The 18,914-nt window shown below is 38.7% G+C and overlaps 1 protein-coding gene across 2 annotated transcripts in view; it reads right to left on the bottom strand.

Moving 5' to 3' along the window:
• The window catches only part of NUA (nuclear pore anchor), a 110,236-nt gene that overhangs the window by 23,867 nt on the left and 67,455 nt on the right, over nucleotides 1-18,914 (bottom strand). The window contains exons 19-32 of one of the 2 annotated variants that reach the window (XM_088953462.1): nucleotides 13,378-13,424; nucleotides 13,228-13,301; nucleotides 13,035-13,137; nucleotides 12,752-12,886; nucleotides 12,573-12,671; nucleotides 12,460-12,501; nucleotides 12,313-12,366; nucleotides 8,901-9,080; nucleotides 8,698-8,745; nucleotides 8,392-8,442; nucleotides 6,286-6,369; nucleotides 6,133-6,207; nucleotides 5,834-6,018; nucleotides 5,630-5,732 (exon numbers count right to left, since the gene is read on the bottom strand). In XM_088953462.1, the coding sequence (XP_088809588.1) occupies nucleotides 5,630-5,732; nucleotides 5,834-6,018; nucleotides 6,133-6,207; nucleotides 6,286-6,369; nucleotides 8,392-8,442; nucleotides 8,698-8,745; nucleotides 8,901-9,080; nucleotides 12,313-12,366; nucleotides 12,460-12,501; nucleotides 12,573-12,671; nucleotides 12,752-12,886; nucleotides 13,035-13,137; nucleotides 13,228-13,301; nucleotides 13,378-13,424 (1,280 nt within the window). The remainder of the gene's footprint in view (nucleotides 1-5,629; nucleotides 5,733-5,833; nucleotides 6,019-6,132; nucleotides 6,208-6,285; nucleotides 6,370-8,391; nucleotides 8,443-8,697; nucleotides 8,746-8,900; nucleotides 9,081-12,312; nucleotides 12,367-12,459; nucleotides 12,502-12,572; nucleotides 12,672-12,751; nucleotides 12,887-13,034; nucleotides 13,138-13,227; nucleotides 13,302-13,377; nucleotides 13,425-18,914) is intronic. The other variant, XM_088953463.1, reaches the window with a different exon arrangement.

Genomic DNA, 18,914 nt, shown 5'->3' with positions numbered 1-18,914 from the left:
CAAGGACACAAGAAGGTTATAAATGTTTTAATCCTTTATCACATCGCCATCAACAATTCCATATTTTGCCAGCTCTGCATGTAACCATTCATCTAGTATACTTCTACCCTTTCGGATTTTTTATTATATCTCTTCAGGCTTGCTTGTAAAAACATCACATAAGCTCACTTGTTCAATCTTCATATGCTTCAACAATTGATTTTCCAAACCAAGGTTCGCAGTACCCGAAACAATACGATATGCCCAATACACCTCGATTCATTGTGATTTTGAACCTTGGTCCTAACATAGAGGTGGCTCCTACTAATCCTGATCTCTCAATTGTTCCCTAGAAAAGTAAGTGTAGTTGCACCTCTCATCCTATTGATCACTTTGTCTCATATGCTACCTAATCTCCTACTATTCATCAATGTTTTAAAATGCGGAGGCGTGATGCGATGTGTTCCACTACGTGGAAGCGTGAGGTATAACTCAGAGCGTAAGAGGCGTAAGACTGCTTAAGAGGAGGGTGACGAGGAGGAAGGAGGAAGAAAAATATCAATTTTCTTTATTTAAAAAAAATCTTTTATATTAAGAAAAATGAAGATGCATAGCACTAGATAAAAAACAGTACAACTTGGAATCAAAAAATTGAGTCAAGAAATTAACAGAACTAAAGACTCAAATATAGGAACCAAAATCATTGAATATTGACCAAATTCAATTAAAAAAATTGTTCAAAATATTTGAAAAAGAAAAAACATCTAAAACCATAGAAAACTAAGATTTAAATCCAAAAGATCTAGAAATTTTTTATCAAGGCATATCACAGACCAAAAACAAAGAGGTTACGCAGGATCAGTTAAGGCCTCTAGAAACTCTTCCTTGCCCACCAAGCCAGCAAATCTAAACATGTAGCTCATATGTGAATCTTATGTTTGCATGGGTAACCCAACAATTAGGAGTGATCATTTCTAGCCAACATGGATATCGTTGGGCTTGGGGCCGGGTTTTGTGTCCAGAACCAGCCCAAATGCTATAATAGCATGCATAGTCAAAGAACAAAAGCAAATCATGAAAGAAAAAGATAGATCTAAGACAGAATGAGAAAACTAAAGGATCACCACACTAGTTAGTAGGAGAAAAAATGTGACCTCACTAGATTGAGCAAGATCTAGTGACAAAGGATCTCATGGGTCGAGTTGGTGTTCATGTAGGCAAACAAACAATTTGGTGTTCATGCTTGGATTAGATGAGTCATGAATAAGCCAAGTTGGAAAAATGAAAAGGAAGTTTGAACTGATGGGAAGCCGAAGTGGAAGTTTTTCATTTGGTGAGTAGATGGAGGGTTGGATTACTAGGGGCCTACAGCTAGAGGGTAAGACTGAACATAGGGGGAAGCTTAGAAAGGAAGTTGAAAAGTCGGTGGGAGAGAACCAAATGCCACAAAATCTATTAAAAGAAATAAATTCAAAATTTTTTGAATTAGCTGGTAATTCGAAGGGACAAGACGCCTTCGCTGACGTGGTTAAGAAAGGGACATTTCTGAAGGCGGGGTCATCTGAACCGGTGGGTGGACCGATCGGCTCAACCAGAAGGGGGAATCCCTACCCATGTGATTGTTTAAGTGAGCACGTGGGTCAGGGGAGATGGTTGGGGACTATAGACGATAGACATCGTCTATCTTCTTCTTCGAAAATTTAGGACGGGGGCGCTGTAGGTGATCTCAGACAGTATATGGTCCAAATGATTACAGAGAGAGAAGGAAGTTGTGGGAAGAACTAGCTGATATAAGGGGACTATGGGAAGGGCTTTGGTGTCTTGGAGGTGACTTTAATGTTATAAGATTCCTGGAAGAGACAAATAGTCTGAGGCGGAGATCGACCTTGAGTATGAGGAAATTCAATCAATTTGTGGATGTTTACGAGCTTAAAGAGATCCCACTATCACACAGCTGTTTTACTTGGTCCAATCTCCAAGTGAACCCGATTTGCTCTAAGCTGTATAGATTTCTATTCTCAAATGATTGGGAAGAACATTGGGGGAATCTAAACTCTAGAGCATATCCAAGGGTGACTTCAGACCATTGGCCTATTGTAATCTGTAGGGAGGAAGTCAGAAGTGCTAGTCTTGTTCCCTTTAGGTTTGAAAACATGTGGCTAGGACACCCGGGGTTCATAAAGAAAGTCAAAGAGTGGTGGCTAGAAAGCAATCCAACAGTGAAATGGAGTGGAATGAGGTTTCATAAGAAGCTCCAATATCTGAAAGAAAAAATCAAGGAGTGGAATCTGTTAGAGTTTGGAAGATCAGAGGAAAGAAAGCAAGTAGTGACCACAAATTGAGGACCTGGATGGTAAGGAAGAAAGGCGTTGTCTTACAGAAGAAGATAAGGAGCTAAGATGAAATTTGCGTAAACAGTTAGAGGATTATCTTCTCCAGGAGGAAATAAGTTGGAGACAAAAATCAAGGTGTAAATGGATGGAGGGGGATAGGAATACCAAATTTTTTCATGCGATGGCAAGTGGAAGAAGAAGGAATTTTGTATAAAGTCTAAAGATTGAAGGGGTTACAATATCCACCCAAAGAGAAATAGCAAGGGCTTTTGCAAATCACTTTAGGTCTATCTTTAGAAAACCCCTAAATAGTAGGGTATGGAATGGCCAACTTTGCAGATAGAGGATAGGGATTGGTTGGAAAGGAAATTTGAAGTGGAAGAGATAAGGGAGGCAGTGTTCTCTATGAATAGATCGAAGGCACCAGGCCCAGATGGTTTTACGATGGCTTTTTATCAAGATTGTTGGCAGATATTAAAGGAAGACCGATGGACTGTGTTTGATGAATTCCACTCTAGAGGGGTGATCAACCCAGGGCTGAACTCCACTTTTATTGCACTGGTTCCTAAGAAGAGGAATGCATGTCACCCAAAGGATTTCAGGCCGATCAGCCTAGTCAACAACCTTTATAGGATTATCACCAAGGTACTGTCCATCAGAATAAGGAAAGTGCTCCCAACAATTATAGCTGACAATCAAGGAGCCTTTGTGAAGGGGAGACAAGTACAAATCAAATTCTGATAGCAGATGAGAGCTTGGAGGAGTTTAAGAGATCCAAGAAAAAAGGGTTGATTTGTAAATTGGATTTAGAAAAGACTTATGATTTGGTGGATTGGTCTTTCTTGATGGAGGTGATGACCAATTTTGGTTTTGGGGATAATTGGTGCAAATGGGCCTTGGGTTGTATCAAGAACTGCCATTACTCCATACTGGTAAATGGGACAGCGATCGATTTCTTCCCATCCTTGAGAGGGATTAGGCAATGAGACCCCCTCTTCCCCCTTCTTATGTACTTTGGTAGCTGAAGTTCTGGGGAGACTAATTTATAAAGCAGATTCCAGGGGCTTAATCAAAGGTTGGAGAGTTGGGAGGGAGATTGTGCCACTCACACAATTGCAATTTGCAAATGACACCATACTCTTTTGTGAAGCAGGGGACCCTACCAGGGTTAGAAATTTGAAGCTCACTATACGACTTTTTGAGGAAATGTCAAACCTTAAAGTGAATTTTGAGAAGAGTTGTATAGTTGGGGTAAATATGGCCGAGGGGGAGATCTCTGAGGCTGCAGACATCTTAGAATGTGCAATAGCAAACTGGCCCCTTAAATACCTTGGTTTGCCATTTGGTGATAACCCTCAGAAAGGTGAGTTTTGGGTTCCGATTGTGGAGAGGTTTGAAAAGAAATTAGCAACGTGGAAGAAAAACTATTTGTCTCTTGGAGGGAGAACCACTCAAATCAAGTCTACTTTAGCTAACCTTCCTTTTTACTTTTTGTCAATCTTCAAGATTCCGACGAAGGTGGCTAGTAGATTAGAAAAACTAATGAGAGATTTTCTCTGGGAGTCAGGGGAGGAGAAGAAGGACCATAGGGTGGGGTGGGAGATGGTTTGTAGGAGTAAGAGGGAGAGAGGTTTGGGTATCGGGAATTTAAGGAATAGGAACTTGGCTCTTCTGGGGAAATGGCTTTGGAGGTTCTCATTGGAAAAGGACAAACTTTGGGTGAAGATAGTGGAAAGTATTCATGGGGTTCCACCAAATGGATGGGACTTCTGGGATTCTGGCAAGGAGTACAAGAGTATCTCCTTGGAAAGCTATTGAAGCTATTCTACATTTGTTCTCTCCATGGATTAGGTATGACTTGCACTCAGGCAATCTCTTTAATTTTTTGGAACATGTTTGGATTGGGGACTCCTCTCTAAAAGACCAATTCCCAAGCCTTTTTGCCCTTTCCACTTTTAAAAATGAACCGGTGTTTTCATTCAATGTTCCTTCTAATTCTATTTCTGAGGTCGGCTGAAACTCGTGCCTGCGAAGAGATACCATGGACACAGAGCTTGATAGTATCTCACCACTGTTATCCATTCTTGAACGGGTGCTCCTAGAGCCAACAAAGGCAGATAGTAGAATTTGGACTCTCATCCCCTCTGGTTCTTCCACTTGTGCCTCTTTCTTTAGCACTCTCGCACATTCTTCTTCTACGGGCTTGTCTTTCCCCATTAAAGAGGTGCGGTGTCATCCTATACCTCTTAAGGTTGGGAGTTTCTGTTGGGAAGCCTTTATGGTGTGTCCATAAAGGCTGGATATGTAAAGCTGATGGTGAGTCTGGATATCACTTACTAATCTCCTGTCGGTTCACTAACATCATTTGGGAGTGGTGTACTTCTTTGTTTGGGTGCAAGTGGAACCCCCCCCCCCCTTCAAATGTGCAAAGCCTATTCACATGTATGCCGTTTTGGCCAACAAAAAAGGGCCAAGTTTATGTGGAGGTGTATGAGGGCTGCAGTCTGTTGGACTATTTGGAAGGAGAGAAATTCACTAATATTTACAAATAAGGAGAGAAGTTTGGAAGCAATGCTGGAGGTCATCCACATTAGGGTTATACACTGGCTGAAAACCTTAGCTCTGTTCGCAGAATTCTCAGTTGATGAACTGCAAAGAGAGTGGAAGGTGAGAGCAGAACTTGTTCCAATGAGGAAGGCCTCAAATGTTTGTTGGATCCCCCCACCCCATGACTTTGTTAAACTGAACTTTGATGTTAGCATCTTGGGCAATCCAGGGCCATCCGGAATAGGAGTAATAAGAGATGAACAGGGGAAGCTGTTAGCTATGTATTCTGGACCAGTTGGAGTGGGAGATTCTTTGAGAGCTGAGATTCTTGTAGCATTTGAAGGGGTACAAAGAATCAAAGATGCATATTAACAAGTTGATCATAGAAGGAGATTCTGAAGTGGTGGTAAACTGGCTGAAAGAGGATAGTCTTAGACTTTGGAATTACAGTAATGAAAAGAGGAAATTCAAGTGGCTGACTAAGGACATGGAAATCCAATACAAATGGGTAAAAAGAAGTGCGAACTCTTTGGCAGATGGACTAGCTAGACGAGGGGTGAACAGACATTCTATTTTTTGGGCTGTCTTGTAATTTTTGTTCTTTTGATGCTTAATGGTTGTTCTTGGGAGCTAAGATTGTTTAGCCCCCTTGCCCTGTAATTTTCTCATATTTTTAGTATTAATTCAATCCACAGTTATTGATATAAAAAAAAAAAAAAAAACTAAAGGATCACCACATGCCACGAGAAGATTTATTGCACAGAATGAACCTGTCTCTCATAATTGTTCTGAGCAGTGCGCCAACGCTGATGTTCCTTTTCCAAATCTTCCTTCAATGAAGAAATTTGAATTTCCATCCCCACAATTTGGGACCTACCATATAAGAAAAAAATAGGGAAATAAGAACTAAATACAACAATCAAAAACAAGAATATGCTGCAATAACACAACAAAAGGAAATCACATAATCTTACATTTTCACAGACATCTCTTCCTTGAGACTGGTCATTTCTGCTAATGCAGAATCCAGAGCCTCTTCTTTCCCTGCAACTGTAGATGCAGCTTCTTTTGACTTCAACATAGAATCGCTTTCAAGTTCCGAAATCCTTTCCCTCAGTGAAACAATTTCAGCTTCTAGTGACTTCTTCGACTTATCCGCCTATAAAATTATAGCATTTTAAATGTATTGAAAATGTTGCCAAGATAAAAGATCCAGGTATGTGTCAAAATTAGTTTTCAATGAGCAGCAGGTCAGTGACAGCAGAAGAAGTACCTCAGCCTTAAATTCTTCATGTGCTGATTCCATTTGTTTTAATGCAGCTTCATTCACTTGTGCAATGTTTTTGTACTGTAAATAAAAATTCAGAATAATGATATGAACTTTTCAAAACATTAAATTGCAATCTTATTTGAAATTGTGCACCACCTGTAGCATGTGATCCTTGTTAGCTTGGGCTTCATCTTTCAGTTTTTCTATCTCTTCTTTAGCCTTGTTTATGTCCAGCATAACCTAATTAAGTTTTGATGGGAAAAGATTAGAACTCAATCAGGGCATATATCTTACAGGTAAATGAGAAGCAAATTACTAAAAACTGACTACAAAACATACTTATACATGACCAACAGAAAAAAAAATACGCATCCATTTAGAGCAGACTGATCATATATTATGCCTGATTCAATGCATTGGTTTAAATCATCTTACTCTTCAGAGATTGAATAACTCAGCACAAGTCCAAGGATTTAAAAGGCTAAATACGGAGGCAAGTTAGTTTAGGTGTCAGATCAGATGGGGGAGAAACAAACCTCAAAATATACATATTATTACACGTAATGAGTGTAAATGTGTATATACAATACACGCCTCAAAGTATACATGATCTTTTTGCTGTTTCAAACCCTAAAGACATATCACATATACTATCCACTGAAGTGGAAATTTCAACCTTAAAAGGGGGTTTTCAAATGCTAAAGACATATTTTTTTCCTCAAGATTTATCACTTCTTGTTGTTGTTTTCTAATGGTTTTATACTTTTTGCTGCATCAGATTCGGTATTAGAGCTTAGGAAACCAAATATGAACCATGGCAGCTCATGGTAGGGGATGTGGAGGTAGAGGAAACCAGGTTCAACAAGGGGAAATGTTGGAGATAAGATGTATGATTGAAGACTTGTTGCGGGTTATGCAAGCCTTGCAACAACAGGAGCAAGTGGATGCCCGTATTGAGGAGGTTTAGGATATCCTGTGGGCGACCAAGTAAAGACTTGGGATTTTATTATACCCCAAGTCGAGTTTGCCTACAACAATTATATAAATAATCTATCAAAAGGACACCTTTTGAAGCAGCTTATGCATACAAACCGCAAGACATTTTAAGCCTTCTTCCCTTACCAAATAAAGCAAAGGAGAGTGCAGAATGTGAGAATTTGCTAATCATATCAAACACATCCATGAAGAGGTCTGGCTTCAACAATTAGTTAGCAATGAAACTTATGCTATATCAGAAAATTGGTGGGAGCCTCATGCACTGGGTTTCCCTATTATTTATTATGAGCAATTGATGATTCAATAACACCATTACTACGTTTTATTAATCATTAACACATTCTGCTTGCAAAAACAGAGTTTTGTCCACATGTCCCATAAAAATAGACCACAGAAAAGAAGGATATGATTTCTCTGAAAATACTAAATCTAAGAAACTAGATGGATAAGGCATTTTTAATGGCTACTATAGCAAATTCGCAAACTATAAATGTACTAAATTTTTTTGTGAAGACACCCGAATTATGCCTTTTTTAAAAAATATGCAAATAACCAATGACAGATGTATAATAAGAAAATATAAATCTAAAAATACAATCTCAAACATATAGGTTTTCTACATATTTTTAATACTTTTTAATAAACATGCACATCTTTTATGTATTCTACAGATATTAACAAGTAATGTGTGTCAAAATTTTCATTCCAAATTTATTGAATGAATATGTTATATTGAAAACAAATAATTAGCTGATATTAAAACACGTCATCTTTACTGACTAAAATTTTTTGCGGTATTTTTGTTCTTTGCACTAAATTGTACATGAACATTTCCCATGAGTTATTTTTGCAATTTTATTGTAAACATATTAACTACGTAAAGACCAAACATCACCAAATAGTATCAGTCTACTCTTTCCCTCACCCTCCCAATAGGATCTTCACCATCTATTAGGAAACAACAAAGGAGAAAATCTTGTTCAGCATTCTACCATGACATCTTGACAAACAAAATCCCAACATACAATTTTATCAAGAATGTTCCACCAGAAGAAGCCAAAAGACATCCATATTTTCATGATGTAAGCATTTACTATTCTTTGAAGTTCCTTCTACTCCAATCTAAAATATTTATTCTGTTATCAGTCAAAGAAGAATACAAGTCCATTACAATCACATTTTTCATCCCCACAACCTTCATAATTTTAAAATTAGTCCCCTTATTGAGAGTAATTACGACTTCAAGGAAGGTGAAAATATACAGACCTCATTAGTTGAGGCAATGGAAGAGCCATTTCCACTATCAACACCAGTAAACTGCAATCATGCAAAAAAAAAGTAAGATAAAGACTAGAAAACCACAAAAAAGCAGAATAAATAGAGACAACAAATGCACGCAAAACATGATTTTCTTTTCTTTGTAATTTACTCAGTTTATGTACTAAATAAAAATTCTCTATTAAGCTATGCATCACAAAAAACAAAGAGATGGACATAAAGAAATACCACCACAACCGTTACAACATGGAAATCATCATCTCTAAAAAAAATAAAATCACTGGCAAACTATACCTTTTTCTCAGAAGATTTAATCTTTCCCTCCATATCAGAGCATCGAGCCTAAAGTTCAAGACAAATGATTACGGTTATAATTCTTTAGATGTGTAGAAAAGGAAAAAAGGCTATGTAACATTACTGACATTGGACTACCCTTGTACAAGAAAAGAATTAAATCAATTATCAAAAGGTAACAGGTTTCTACAATGAATAAGTACCTCAGCAACTGCTGCCCTAGCCTCAGCTGCAGCAACAGCATGCAAAGCATCTGCTAACTCCTTTCCCATTTGTTCCAACTGCTTCATGGCATTTTTTAGAGTGTTTTCCCTATCACGTGTAAGAGTTCGAACATTATCCCGTTCTTCTTGCAGCTCCTTCTTAGCTTCAGCCCATTCTCGCTGCAATAATTAATTAATTAATTAATATTTTTAACCACATAACACTGGGAAAACAAAAATTTGCAGGTCATAGATTCTAAAGTGCAACACAGATGCACCAGACAAAGTTACAACTACCTTTTACACGAAACTAAAGGAAAATTAAGTAAAGAAAGAAGAAAAAACACCAATCAATCAATCCAAATTCAATTACTGAAAATAAAACATGCAACCTGATTATCTGAATAACAGATTATTCTAAGAGAGAAGATATCGGATACAACAGACTCCTCCCAAGACATCTACTAGCAAGATCATCAGTTAGTGAATTGGCTGATCATGGAACCCATCCGATGATCTGAATAGGATGTCAACTTTGGAAGACAAAGAATATGCCATAAGAATTAAGAACGTCTGCTTGAGAACTCCCTGGCCTCATAATATCTTTTGAATTATTTTTTTGATGGCCTTTTGTATAACATGATGTGTTGCCCTCTCAAGCAAATATCCTCAAAACTTTACTCTCCACACTTCTTATTAAGCTAGAATGTCTGCTCGAGAGTCTGCTGAGCTCTAAGTCCAATAAATGAGGTGTTCACTTGGATACCAGAGCCCAAACTACATTTAATAAAACATCTAAACATTTATCCCTTCACCTGTTCCTGAAGCAACCAATAACTACATGAGTACCACAGTCAATCTGCACATGTTAGGCACCTTATCAACCATAGGAAGTCCTTACAAAAAAATGTTCCATTTTATAATAAAATAAAATAAAGTTCATAAAAAGAGAAAGAGAAGGTGCTACAAGGAAAAGGTGATTAGAAATCACCCCAAACCAAATACATTAAAAATACAAACACCTTCACCACAAACAAAACACAACCTCTTACTGCCCATCACAATAAATCAAGTATTCAACTACAACACCACAATAGCCCAACTCCCAGAAAAAATGGAATAACTATCCACCCAACCCTTAATCATTTTGATCAATCCATACATATACCAATTACATTTAATAAAACCAATTTCACCACTTCAAATTTTTCAACCTCCCTGCCAATCCATTTTATACCAATTACATTTAATAAAACCAATTTTGAGCAAACTCTTCACCACCAAAGAAAAAAAGATCCAGAATATTACTAATTTTAACTTCGATATCAATAATAATTACTCTTATTCTGCAAAATATTGTCTCACTATCACTAATAAAAAAATAGTAAAAAATCTTCCTCACCTAACTCTTCTTTCATTGACCCAAACAAGTTGGCAACGCCTACTCCATTTGTCCCATTTAACCCCAACTGAATCCACCTCTTGATACTCGAGCTGTCTGCTATCAAACCTTGGACTATATGACCTAGCTCCCAAAATGCCTACTCTAATTAACCAACTAATATTCAAACTGACCATTCTCTTGAACACCTTTATAAAATTCCTAGACAGCCTTGGGCCATGTAACTGACTGCTCTAATGAGAAAATGCTTTAGTAACATGAACCACTCTTCAGCATATGGGACCTTAGATACAACTCCACATGCCACAGCCCTTCTCTTTAGGCAATTCCACGGCACCTAAAAAAATGAAACTCCAATAAACTAACCTCCAACACTTACTGACTCAACCAATGCTACCATTAGAGCCTATATTAGTCGCAAAACTTCCTACCTGCACCACAACAAACCCAATCTTTGTAGAGCTTCTATATGTGGAGCCCCAATGAAGCAAAGTAGTTGGGCCAAGAGATCGCCCCCTGAGCCCCAACCAAGAACCTTGAGGCAAGCCCAAAGAAGTTCATGCAAGGACCCAAAATTTCTGGCTCACATATAAAGAGATTGCTTTTGTCATTTTGCAATTAGAAATCAAATGTTCTCATCCTTCTTAATGCAAGACCTTTTTCACCAACTAACATTTGATTCCTAATCCTAAAATGGCCAAATCAATCTCTTTATATAGGCCAAAATTTAGGACCCTTGCATGGACTTATTTGGGCTTGCTTCATGGAGACATGGTTAGAGGCAGACGTCCAATGTTGTAGAATTAGGAATGCAAGATGCTTACCATCACATTAGCTAACTGGAGTACTACAATTGGAGGAGAAACAAATAGATTGAATGTTTCACATGCTCAAATTGTTGAGTGCATGAATATTTCTTATATTTTATATTTGATTTTATTTCTACATTTTCAATTCAAATATGTTTTATATGTTATGTTTCTGTGTTATAATTTGATCCGGTAGCCTTTAAAACATGCAGTTTCTTTCTAAATTCAAGAATGTATTTTCTGAGTTAATATTTTTTATTTTTTAAAAAATGCACTTTGCTTCAAAAACGCACATGCCTCACATTGCACATTGCACAGTTGCACCTCAGATGCAAAAAGCCCCTAAAGCACCTTACGCTTTTAAAACACCAGTGATGAGTTCCCAAAACAAATAGAACCCAAAAATGCTGGAACAATATCTTCTGCCAAGTCCTTAAAATCTCGTACCATCACTGATGGCCCAAGTATTAATATACAGCCATCAAATTTCTGATCAACCTCTCCTTGGAGGTCCAGAAATCCACCTCCACTTGCCGATCAATCTGGATGTGAATGAGTTAGCAACACAACACTATCTCACACCATTATAATCAACAATGAAATCTCTAGACTCATCCTTGGTGCACGAAATAATATACAGCATTGTCTAACAGATAGGCTGAATTTTTAAAATAAATAACAAAGAAAAAAACTATTAAAGAAAAGGAGAGCTGATAAGGAATCACCCAAAACAAAGAAAAAGAAGCACCGGACCCAAAGCCCCTCACATCTTAATACCCCCATGCAATAAACCAACCAAACTAAAGAAAAGACAAACATAAACACCGAATCCTGACCCACGCAATAAACCCACAAGAAATCCAGGAAAAAAACGAAATTTGAACCCCTAAAGCACCCAAAAACAGATGGGATGAAATTTTCACTATCCCATCAAGAAAAAAAATTCTAGCATGTCAAATGCATAATGATTATTCAGATTAATCATAGGATTAACCTAAATATTTCGCTATGGAAAACCCAAGCTTCAACAATAATCAAACAGCTAGAACTCATCCAGCTAGTCTAAATTTTCCACACTCGTACACAAACACATGTTTGAACATTTTTCCCATTTAGCAATGCTTAGTGTGTATTTGTTCAGTGGTTCCTTCATTTTTTTGGGTGCAGTGTGTATTGCATAGAGAGAGAGAGAGAGAGAGACCTCAAGTTTCTTAATATACTCCTCTTGTTTTCTCATCTCCATAGATCTGGCATCCTATCATCACCACCAAAAGGACAAAGTAATGAAATGGATGATGCAATTAAATTAGAACACAACAAATAAAGAAAAAAGGACCAGATCGCATACCTCGCGAACCTGCTCAGCACTATGGATTGTGTCCAAACTAGCCTGCAGCAGAAAAATATCAGATTGTGCAAGGAACGTGTAACAAAGAATTTTTATTCACCATAGTTTCCCACCTGTAGACGATGGACTCTCTCTGATAAACTTTTGACCTCGTCACAAGCCCTTTTTTCAGAATTCAACAGCATTTCTTTTTCATGTTTTACAACAGACACCTATTGCGGAATAACAAATGTCAAAGCCATCAAAAAGAAATCGTGGCACTAGAGAATCAACAATATTGTAAGTTTCTTACCTCCATACTTAACTTTCGAGAAAGCTCTTCAGATGCATGCACAGAATCAGAATTTTCGCGTAGTCTTCTCTGGTACTCAACTATCAATTGTGAAAACTCTACATTTCTAGCTAGAACTCCGTTGACTTCATCTCTCTGGCATAATATCCACAGCACGCATTAAACATGTAAGATGTAGCATGGATCCATCAACCCACACACATAAATCTTTTTGCATGTATTCACATGCATATAAGCATGGAGAGATGGTGGAACAGGATTTTAGGAAAATGTGTTCAAATACCTGATGCTCAAATTCTTTCATAAAACTATCAAGCCTCTCTCGTGCAAAATTCGCTTCCATTGCAAACTTATCACGTTCTAATCGTAGTGATAAAGCATCACTCCTGACCCAAAACGTCAAAAAGTGGAGAATAATGCATACTATTGGGTCTCAAACTAAGCAAACATAAAAGGCTAAAAGATGAAGGTTATACTTCGACTTTTCCAACTCCTCTTCCAGAGTTTTAGCACGTTCAACTGCCCGTTCGTGAGCCTTTTTTGTAGCTTCCTGTAATATGCATTACCAATGAAAAGGCCAATACAGGCTTATAATTCTAAATGACCTATGAGCCTATGACCCATACCTGAGAGCCCTCAAGCAATAGCATCAAGTCCTTCCTTCCATCAGCCGCTATAACAAAAATGAGAAATGCATTGGGACAATTAGGATTCATGGCTAAGTTCTACAAGACATACAGGCATAAATGGAAAACATGGTTGAAGAAAACTGAAGAGAGGAGAGCTTGAGAGTTCAGCAATGAGGGTCTGAGAATGAGAGTTTCGAACCTGCTCTCTCTCAGCACCCTAACACTATTTTATTAAGATATATTTGAATAATTAAAAGGAGGCCCTTAGTTGGGCAAGAATTTACAAAGAACTTAATATAGACAGGATGGGCCCAGAATAAGGCCCATTACAGAAAAACATAAATAACAAGAAAGAATAAACAACCTAGGGGCCATTCGGCCCATCTTCTCTACACTCCCCCTCAAGCTGAGCATAGATGTCAATCATGCCAAACCTGCTGGTATCATGCTGAAGTTTTGCCTTGGGAATGCCTTTGGTGAGAATCTGCCAACTGTCCTTCAGATGTGATGAAAGGAAGACACACTTCACCCGAAGAGTCCCTTTCCCTAATGAAGTGTCAATCAACTTCAATATGCTTGGTTCTATCATGTTGCACTGGGTTGTGAGCAATGTTGATGGCAGCCTGATTATCACAGTACAACATCATTGGTTTGTCATATTCAACTCCAAGTTCTTCCATCAATGATTTTAGCCATAATAATTCAGAAACTCCATGTACCATGGCCCTGTATTCTGCTTCAGCATAAGACCGGGCAACAACCGATTGTTTCTTGCTTCACCAAGAAACAACATTACCATCCACCAAGCTGCAATACCCAGAAGTAGATCTTCTGTCATCAATGTTTCCGGCCCAGTCGGCATCAATGTAGGCTTCAAGTTTCATATGACCATGCTTGGCAAACAGAATACCCTTTCCTGGGGAGCCCTTCAAATAGCATAAGTTTCTCTCTACTGTTTTCATATGAGTGTCTCGGGGAGCATGCAGAAATTGGCTAATGCAACTAACTGCATATGCAATATCTGGCCAAATCATGCATAGGTACAAAAGTTTCCCAAGAAGTCTCTGAAATATTCCTTTGTCTTCTAACAATGTCCCTTCTGAGGCTGAGAATTTATGACTCATATCAATAGGAGTAGCAACTGGTCTAGCACCCATCTTTCCAGTTTCAAAGAGCAAGTCAAGAACATACTTCCTTTGGGAGATAAAAATCCCATCCTTGGATCGAACCACTTCTATGCCAAGAAAGCATCTCAATTCCCCCAAATCTTTAATCTCAAACTCTATATGGAGAAAAGATTTTAGATCATGAATTCCTGAAACATCATTACTAGTCACTACAATATCATCTACATACACAATGAGGTATACTGCCAGAGGTCCACTCCTCTTCACAAAAAGAGTAAGATCGGATTGTGTCTGCACATAACCAAAGTTAACAAGTGTTGTTCTAAATCTCTCAAACCATGCTCTAGGGGATTGTTTTAGTCCATAAAGAGATTTCTTCAGCCTGCATACCTTCCCTTTCATATCAGTTCCATACATCCCTGGAGGAAGAGACTTATAAACCTCCTCATGCAATTCACCATTCAGAAATGCATTCTTCACATCCAATTGATAAAGGGCCCAATCAAAGTGAGCAGCTAAAGATAGAAGAGCCCTCACAGATGTCATCTTGGCAACAGGTGCAAAGGTCTCTAAATAAACAATCCCATATGTCTTTGTATAGTCTTTTGCAACCAGCCTGGCCTTGTACCTTTCGATGGTGCCATCAGCACGGTATTTGATAGTAAAGACCCACTTGCAACCGACTGGATCCTTCCCTTCAGGCAAATCCAACACTTCCCAAGTGTCATTCTTGTGTAGGGCATTGATTTCAGATCTCATAGCATCCCTCCATTCTGGAATCTTAAGAGCTTCTGACACAGACCTGGGAATAGGATGAGAAGCAACAGAAGAGAGATAGGCAAAGTATGAAGGAGAAAGCAAACTGTAAGAAAGGTGCTTGGAAATGCAGTGTGCAGTGCACTTCCGTTTTCCTTTCCTAACAACAATGGGAATATCAAGGTCAAGGAATGATGACTCCAAAGGTGCTGAAACAGTACCTGTTGTCTCTTCTGTGACTGGAAATGTATGAGGCTCATGTGTTGTAGGAGAAACAACATGCACATTTCTGGATCTTTGCCTTTGATACACCTTGGGATTGAGGATAGGACGAGGAGGTAGAGTACTGGGACAAGAAGAATGGAACGACTGATCCACACTTGATACATTTGAAGGAGAAGCAGACACATCAAGAGACTCAACAGGGACAGAAAGAGGAAGAGCAAACACCTGTGACAAATCCTCCCCCTGTAGACAATGTCCTTCTGGAGATGAACCATAAAAGGGGGAAAGCTCATCAAAGGTGACATCCATGGAAACATACCGATTGCTAGACTTTGGATCAAAACAACAATAACCCTTCTGTGTGGGGGAATAACCAAGGAAGATACACTTTTGAGCTTTGGGTTCAAATTTATGCCTTTGGACACTTGGAACATGTACATAACAGGTGCAGCTAAAGACACGAATGGGAACAGGAAAAAGGTCCTTGTCTGGATGAAGAAGATTGAAGGGAAACTTAAACCCCAAAACCCTAGATGGCATACGGTTTATAAGGTAGGTAGCAGTAAAAACAGCATCACCCCAAAACCTGATAGGAACATGTGAGGCAAATAAGATACTTCTTGCAACTTCAACAAGATGCCTATTTTTCCTCTCAGCAACCCCATTCTGTTCTGGGGTCCTAGCACATGAGCTTTGATGAATAACCCCCATGTCAGAGAGATAGCAGGATAGGTTTTTCTCAAAGTATTCTTTTGCATTGTCAGATCTAAAGATTTTAATCTTGTTATCAAATTGGGTTAGAACAAATTCATGGAATTGTCTTACAAGGCTTGGAACTTCATCACGGGATTTCATCAGAAATATCCAAGTAAACCAAGAAAAGTCATCAATAAACAAGATAAAATATTTGTAGCCACCCATGGAGGGTAAGTGGTAAGGCCCCCACACATCAGAATGCACAATATTAAAAGGAAAATATCTTTTATTGCTCAAAGGATAATTGTTTCTACAATGCTTTGATAATTCACAAGACTCACAATGAAGTCTGGACAAACTAATTCCCTTAAACAGTTCAGGGAATAGATGACTCAAGGCAAAAAAAGACAAATGACCAAAACGACGATGACACAACATAACCCGACTAACAAACTCTGAAGAGACAGATCCGAGAGCAACATTCCCAAGATGATCAGTGCATTGTCCCAGAGTATCAAACAGGTATATCCCGTTCGCCTCATGGCCACTCCCAATCACCTTCTGAGACTTCAGATCCTGAAAAACACAGTAGGAAAGAAAAAAGGTTACACAACAGTTTAGTGACTTGGTTAAACTACTCATAGACAACAGATTTGGAGGGCAGAAGGTAGGAACAAGGAATCCGTAGCCTTGATGGTTCCTTTACCAGAGATAGGGGCAAGTGAACCATCAGCTAAAGTGATTTTATCATGTCCAAGAAGCAAGTCATATGAGCAAACAAGGTAGACAGATTGGTCATATGGTCAGAAGCTCCTGAATCAATAATCCAAGGGATCTTGAGATTACCTGAAGTGGTAGCATGATTGGCAGAAGCCCTTATACCTAAATGAGCAAATGTTGAAGCTGCAGAATTTCCTAAAGGGTTGGAAGGAGAGGTCACATCACTCAACTGACTGATCATCTTCCCAAACTTTTCATATTCTGCTCTCATGGCTGCCAACTATGCAGAAGCAGACATCTCCTCGCTATCTGGCCCGACAGCTACATTTGCACTTCCTGATCTTTTACTATCATGTTTTTTTCTGAAACCGAATGGGAACAAGATTAGGATGTAATTTCCAGCACTTGTCTTTGGTGTGCTTCGGCTTCTTGCAATACTCACATATAACTTATTTCTTTCTTGTGCCACCAGAAGTTCCAGCATTCCCTTTAGGTTTAATCCCCATATTGGCAAAGTGATCATTAATATCAACCCCTTGAACCTGGACAGTCCTTCTTCTCTCTTCACTACTCACCAATGCATAAGCTTGTGAAGACACACTCCTTGGAAAGAATATTTTGTTTTGTGATATCATATTCTGGGTTTAGTCTAATTAAGAACTCAAATACCCTGTTCCTTTCAACCAATTTTCTATAGGTCTCTGCATCATTGGCGGTGTCCCAAGTTACAGCTTCTATTAGGTCAATCTCTTGCCATAGGGACTTCAGGGTTGAGAAATATACAGCAAGAGGTTTCTCACCTTACCTTAAATTCTTTACATCACTTCTCAATTTATATGCCCGGGCCACATTGAGTTTTTGGGAATAGGTTTCTGCAACACTGTCCCAAATTTCTTTTGCTGAATTCATCCATAGGTACTGTTGCCTGATTTGTGGCTGCATTGAGTTCACAAGCCACCCAATGACAGTGTAATTTTCTTGCATCCACTTCTCGTAGGATGGATCATCTTCTGGGGGAGCCTTCTTACTCCCGCAAATGAACCCCCACTTTCCTCTACTACATACATGAATCTTTACTAATTGTGACCATACCAAATAATTAGTTTCATCTAGTTTAACTGTGGTCACAGTCAACAAGGAATCACTTGGAGTCCCCTGAACCAGTCCATATTCAGCACCACTTTTGTTTTCAAACTCTGAGGTGTACATCATGTAAACACTTCAAAGATGATATTAGATGACTTCTACAAGTATACTAAATGAGGACAAGCAAGAACAGAGTTCAGCCGACCACAAGAAGGCAACACACTGAGTTCAGCCGACCACAAAAAAACAATACACCGAGTTCAGCCTTCAAGAAGTAAACGAAGCTTCTAGGCACTCAGCCGAAGTAACTTTTCAAATCTGGACTTCAAGGTAAATACCACTAGGTATTGCTGAAATAACCCTTTTTACAAACACGGTGTGGGCAATAGAGACAACCCCACTGTCAAAAATAAAAAAGGCCTCAAGAACAGTTCATACAGCCCCCAAAAACAGCCAAATATAATTAACAATCCACAGCCTTGTTACAAGGATGTTTCGGCAATTTTGACAGTCCAAGGAGTGAAAAAACAGCCCAGAAATTTCTGGGTTAAACCAGATTCAATGGCAGCCGAAGATAGTACAGAACAACCAGAGATTTTCGAACACTTCAACAGTCCAAACACAGTCGAAAGTAATACAGAACAACCAGAAAACTGAACACAACTTACAGTTCAAGCTTCAAAACAGAACCGAGCTATTCCCCTTCCTTTTTTTTTTCTTTTTCTCTGATTCTTCCTGGCCACCAAACCACTTCTCCAAGAGATTCTAGTCTTGGGCACTTCTAATGACCTCCAAGAATCAGGCAATACGAGCCTAAGCTTCCAGCCCTACAATATTGAAGTTCGGGTATGCTTTGATACCATGAAGAAAACTGAAGAGAGGAGAGCTTGAGAGTTCGGCAATGAGGGTCTGAGAACGAGAGTT

The sequence above is a fragment of the Nelumbo lutea genome, chromosome 7 (genome assembly GCF_056320005.1).
Source record: "Nelumbo lutea isolate HS-2025 chromosome 7, American lotus-T2T, whole genome shotgun sequence".
In the NCBI taxonomy this organism is placed as follows: Eukaryota; Viridiplantae; Streptophyta; class Magnoliopsida; order Proteales; family Nelumbonaceae; genus Nelumbo; species Nelumbo lutea.
The sequence above is the reverse complement of the archived record's forward strand: the minus strand, read 5'-3'. Positions and strand labels throughout refer to the sequence as shown.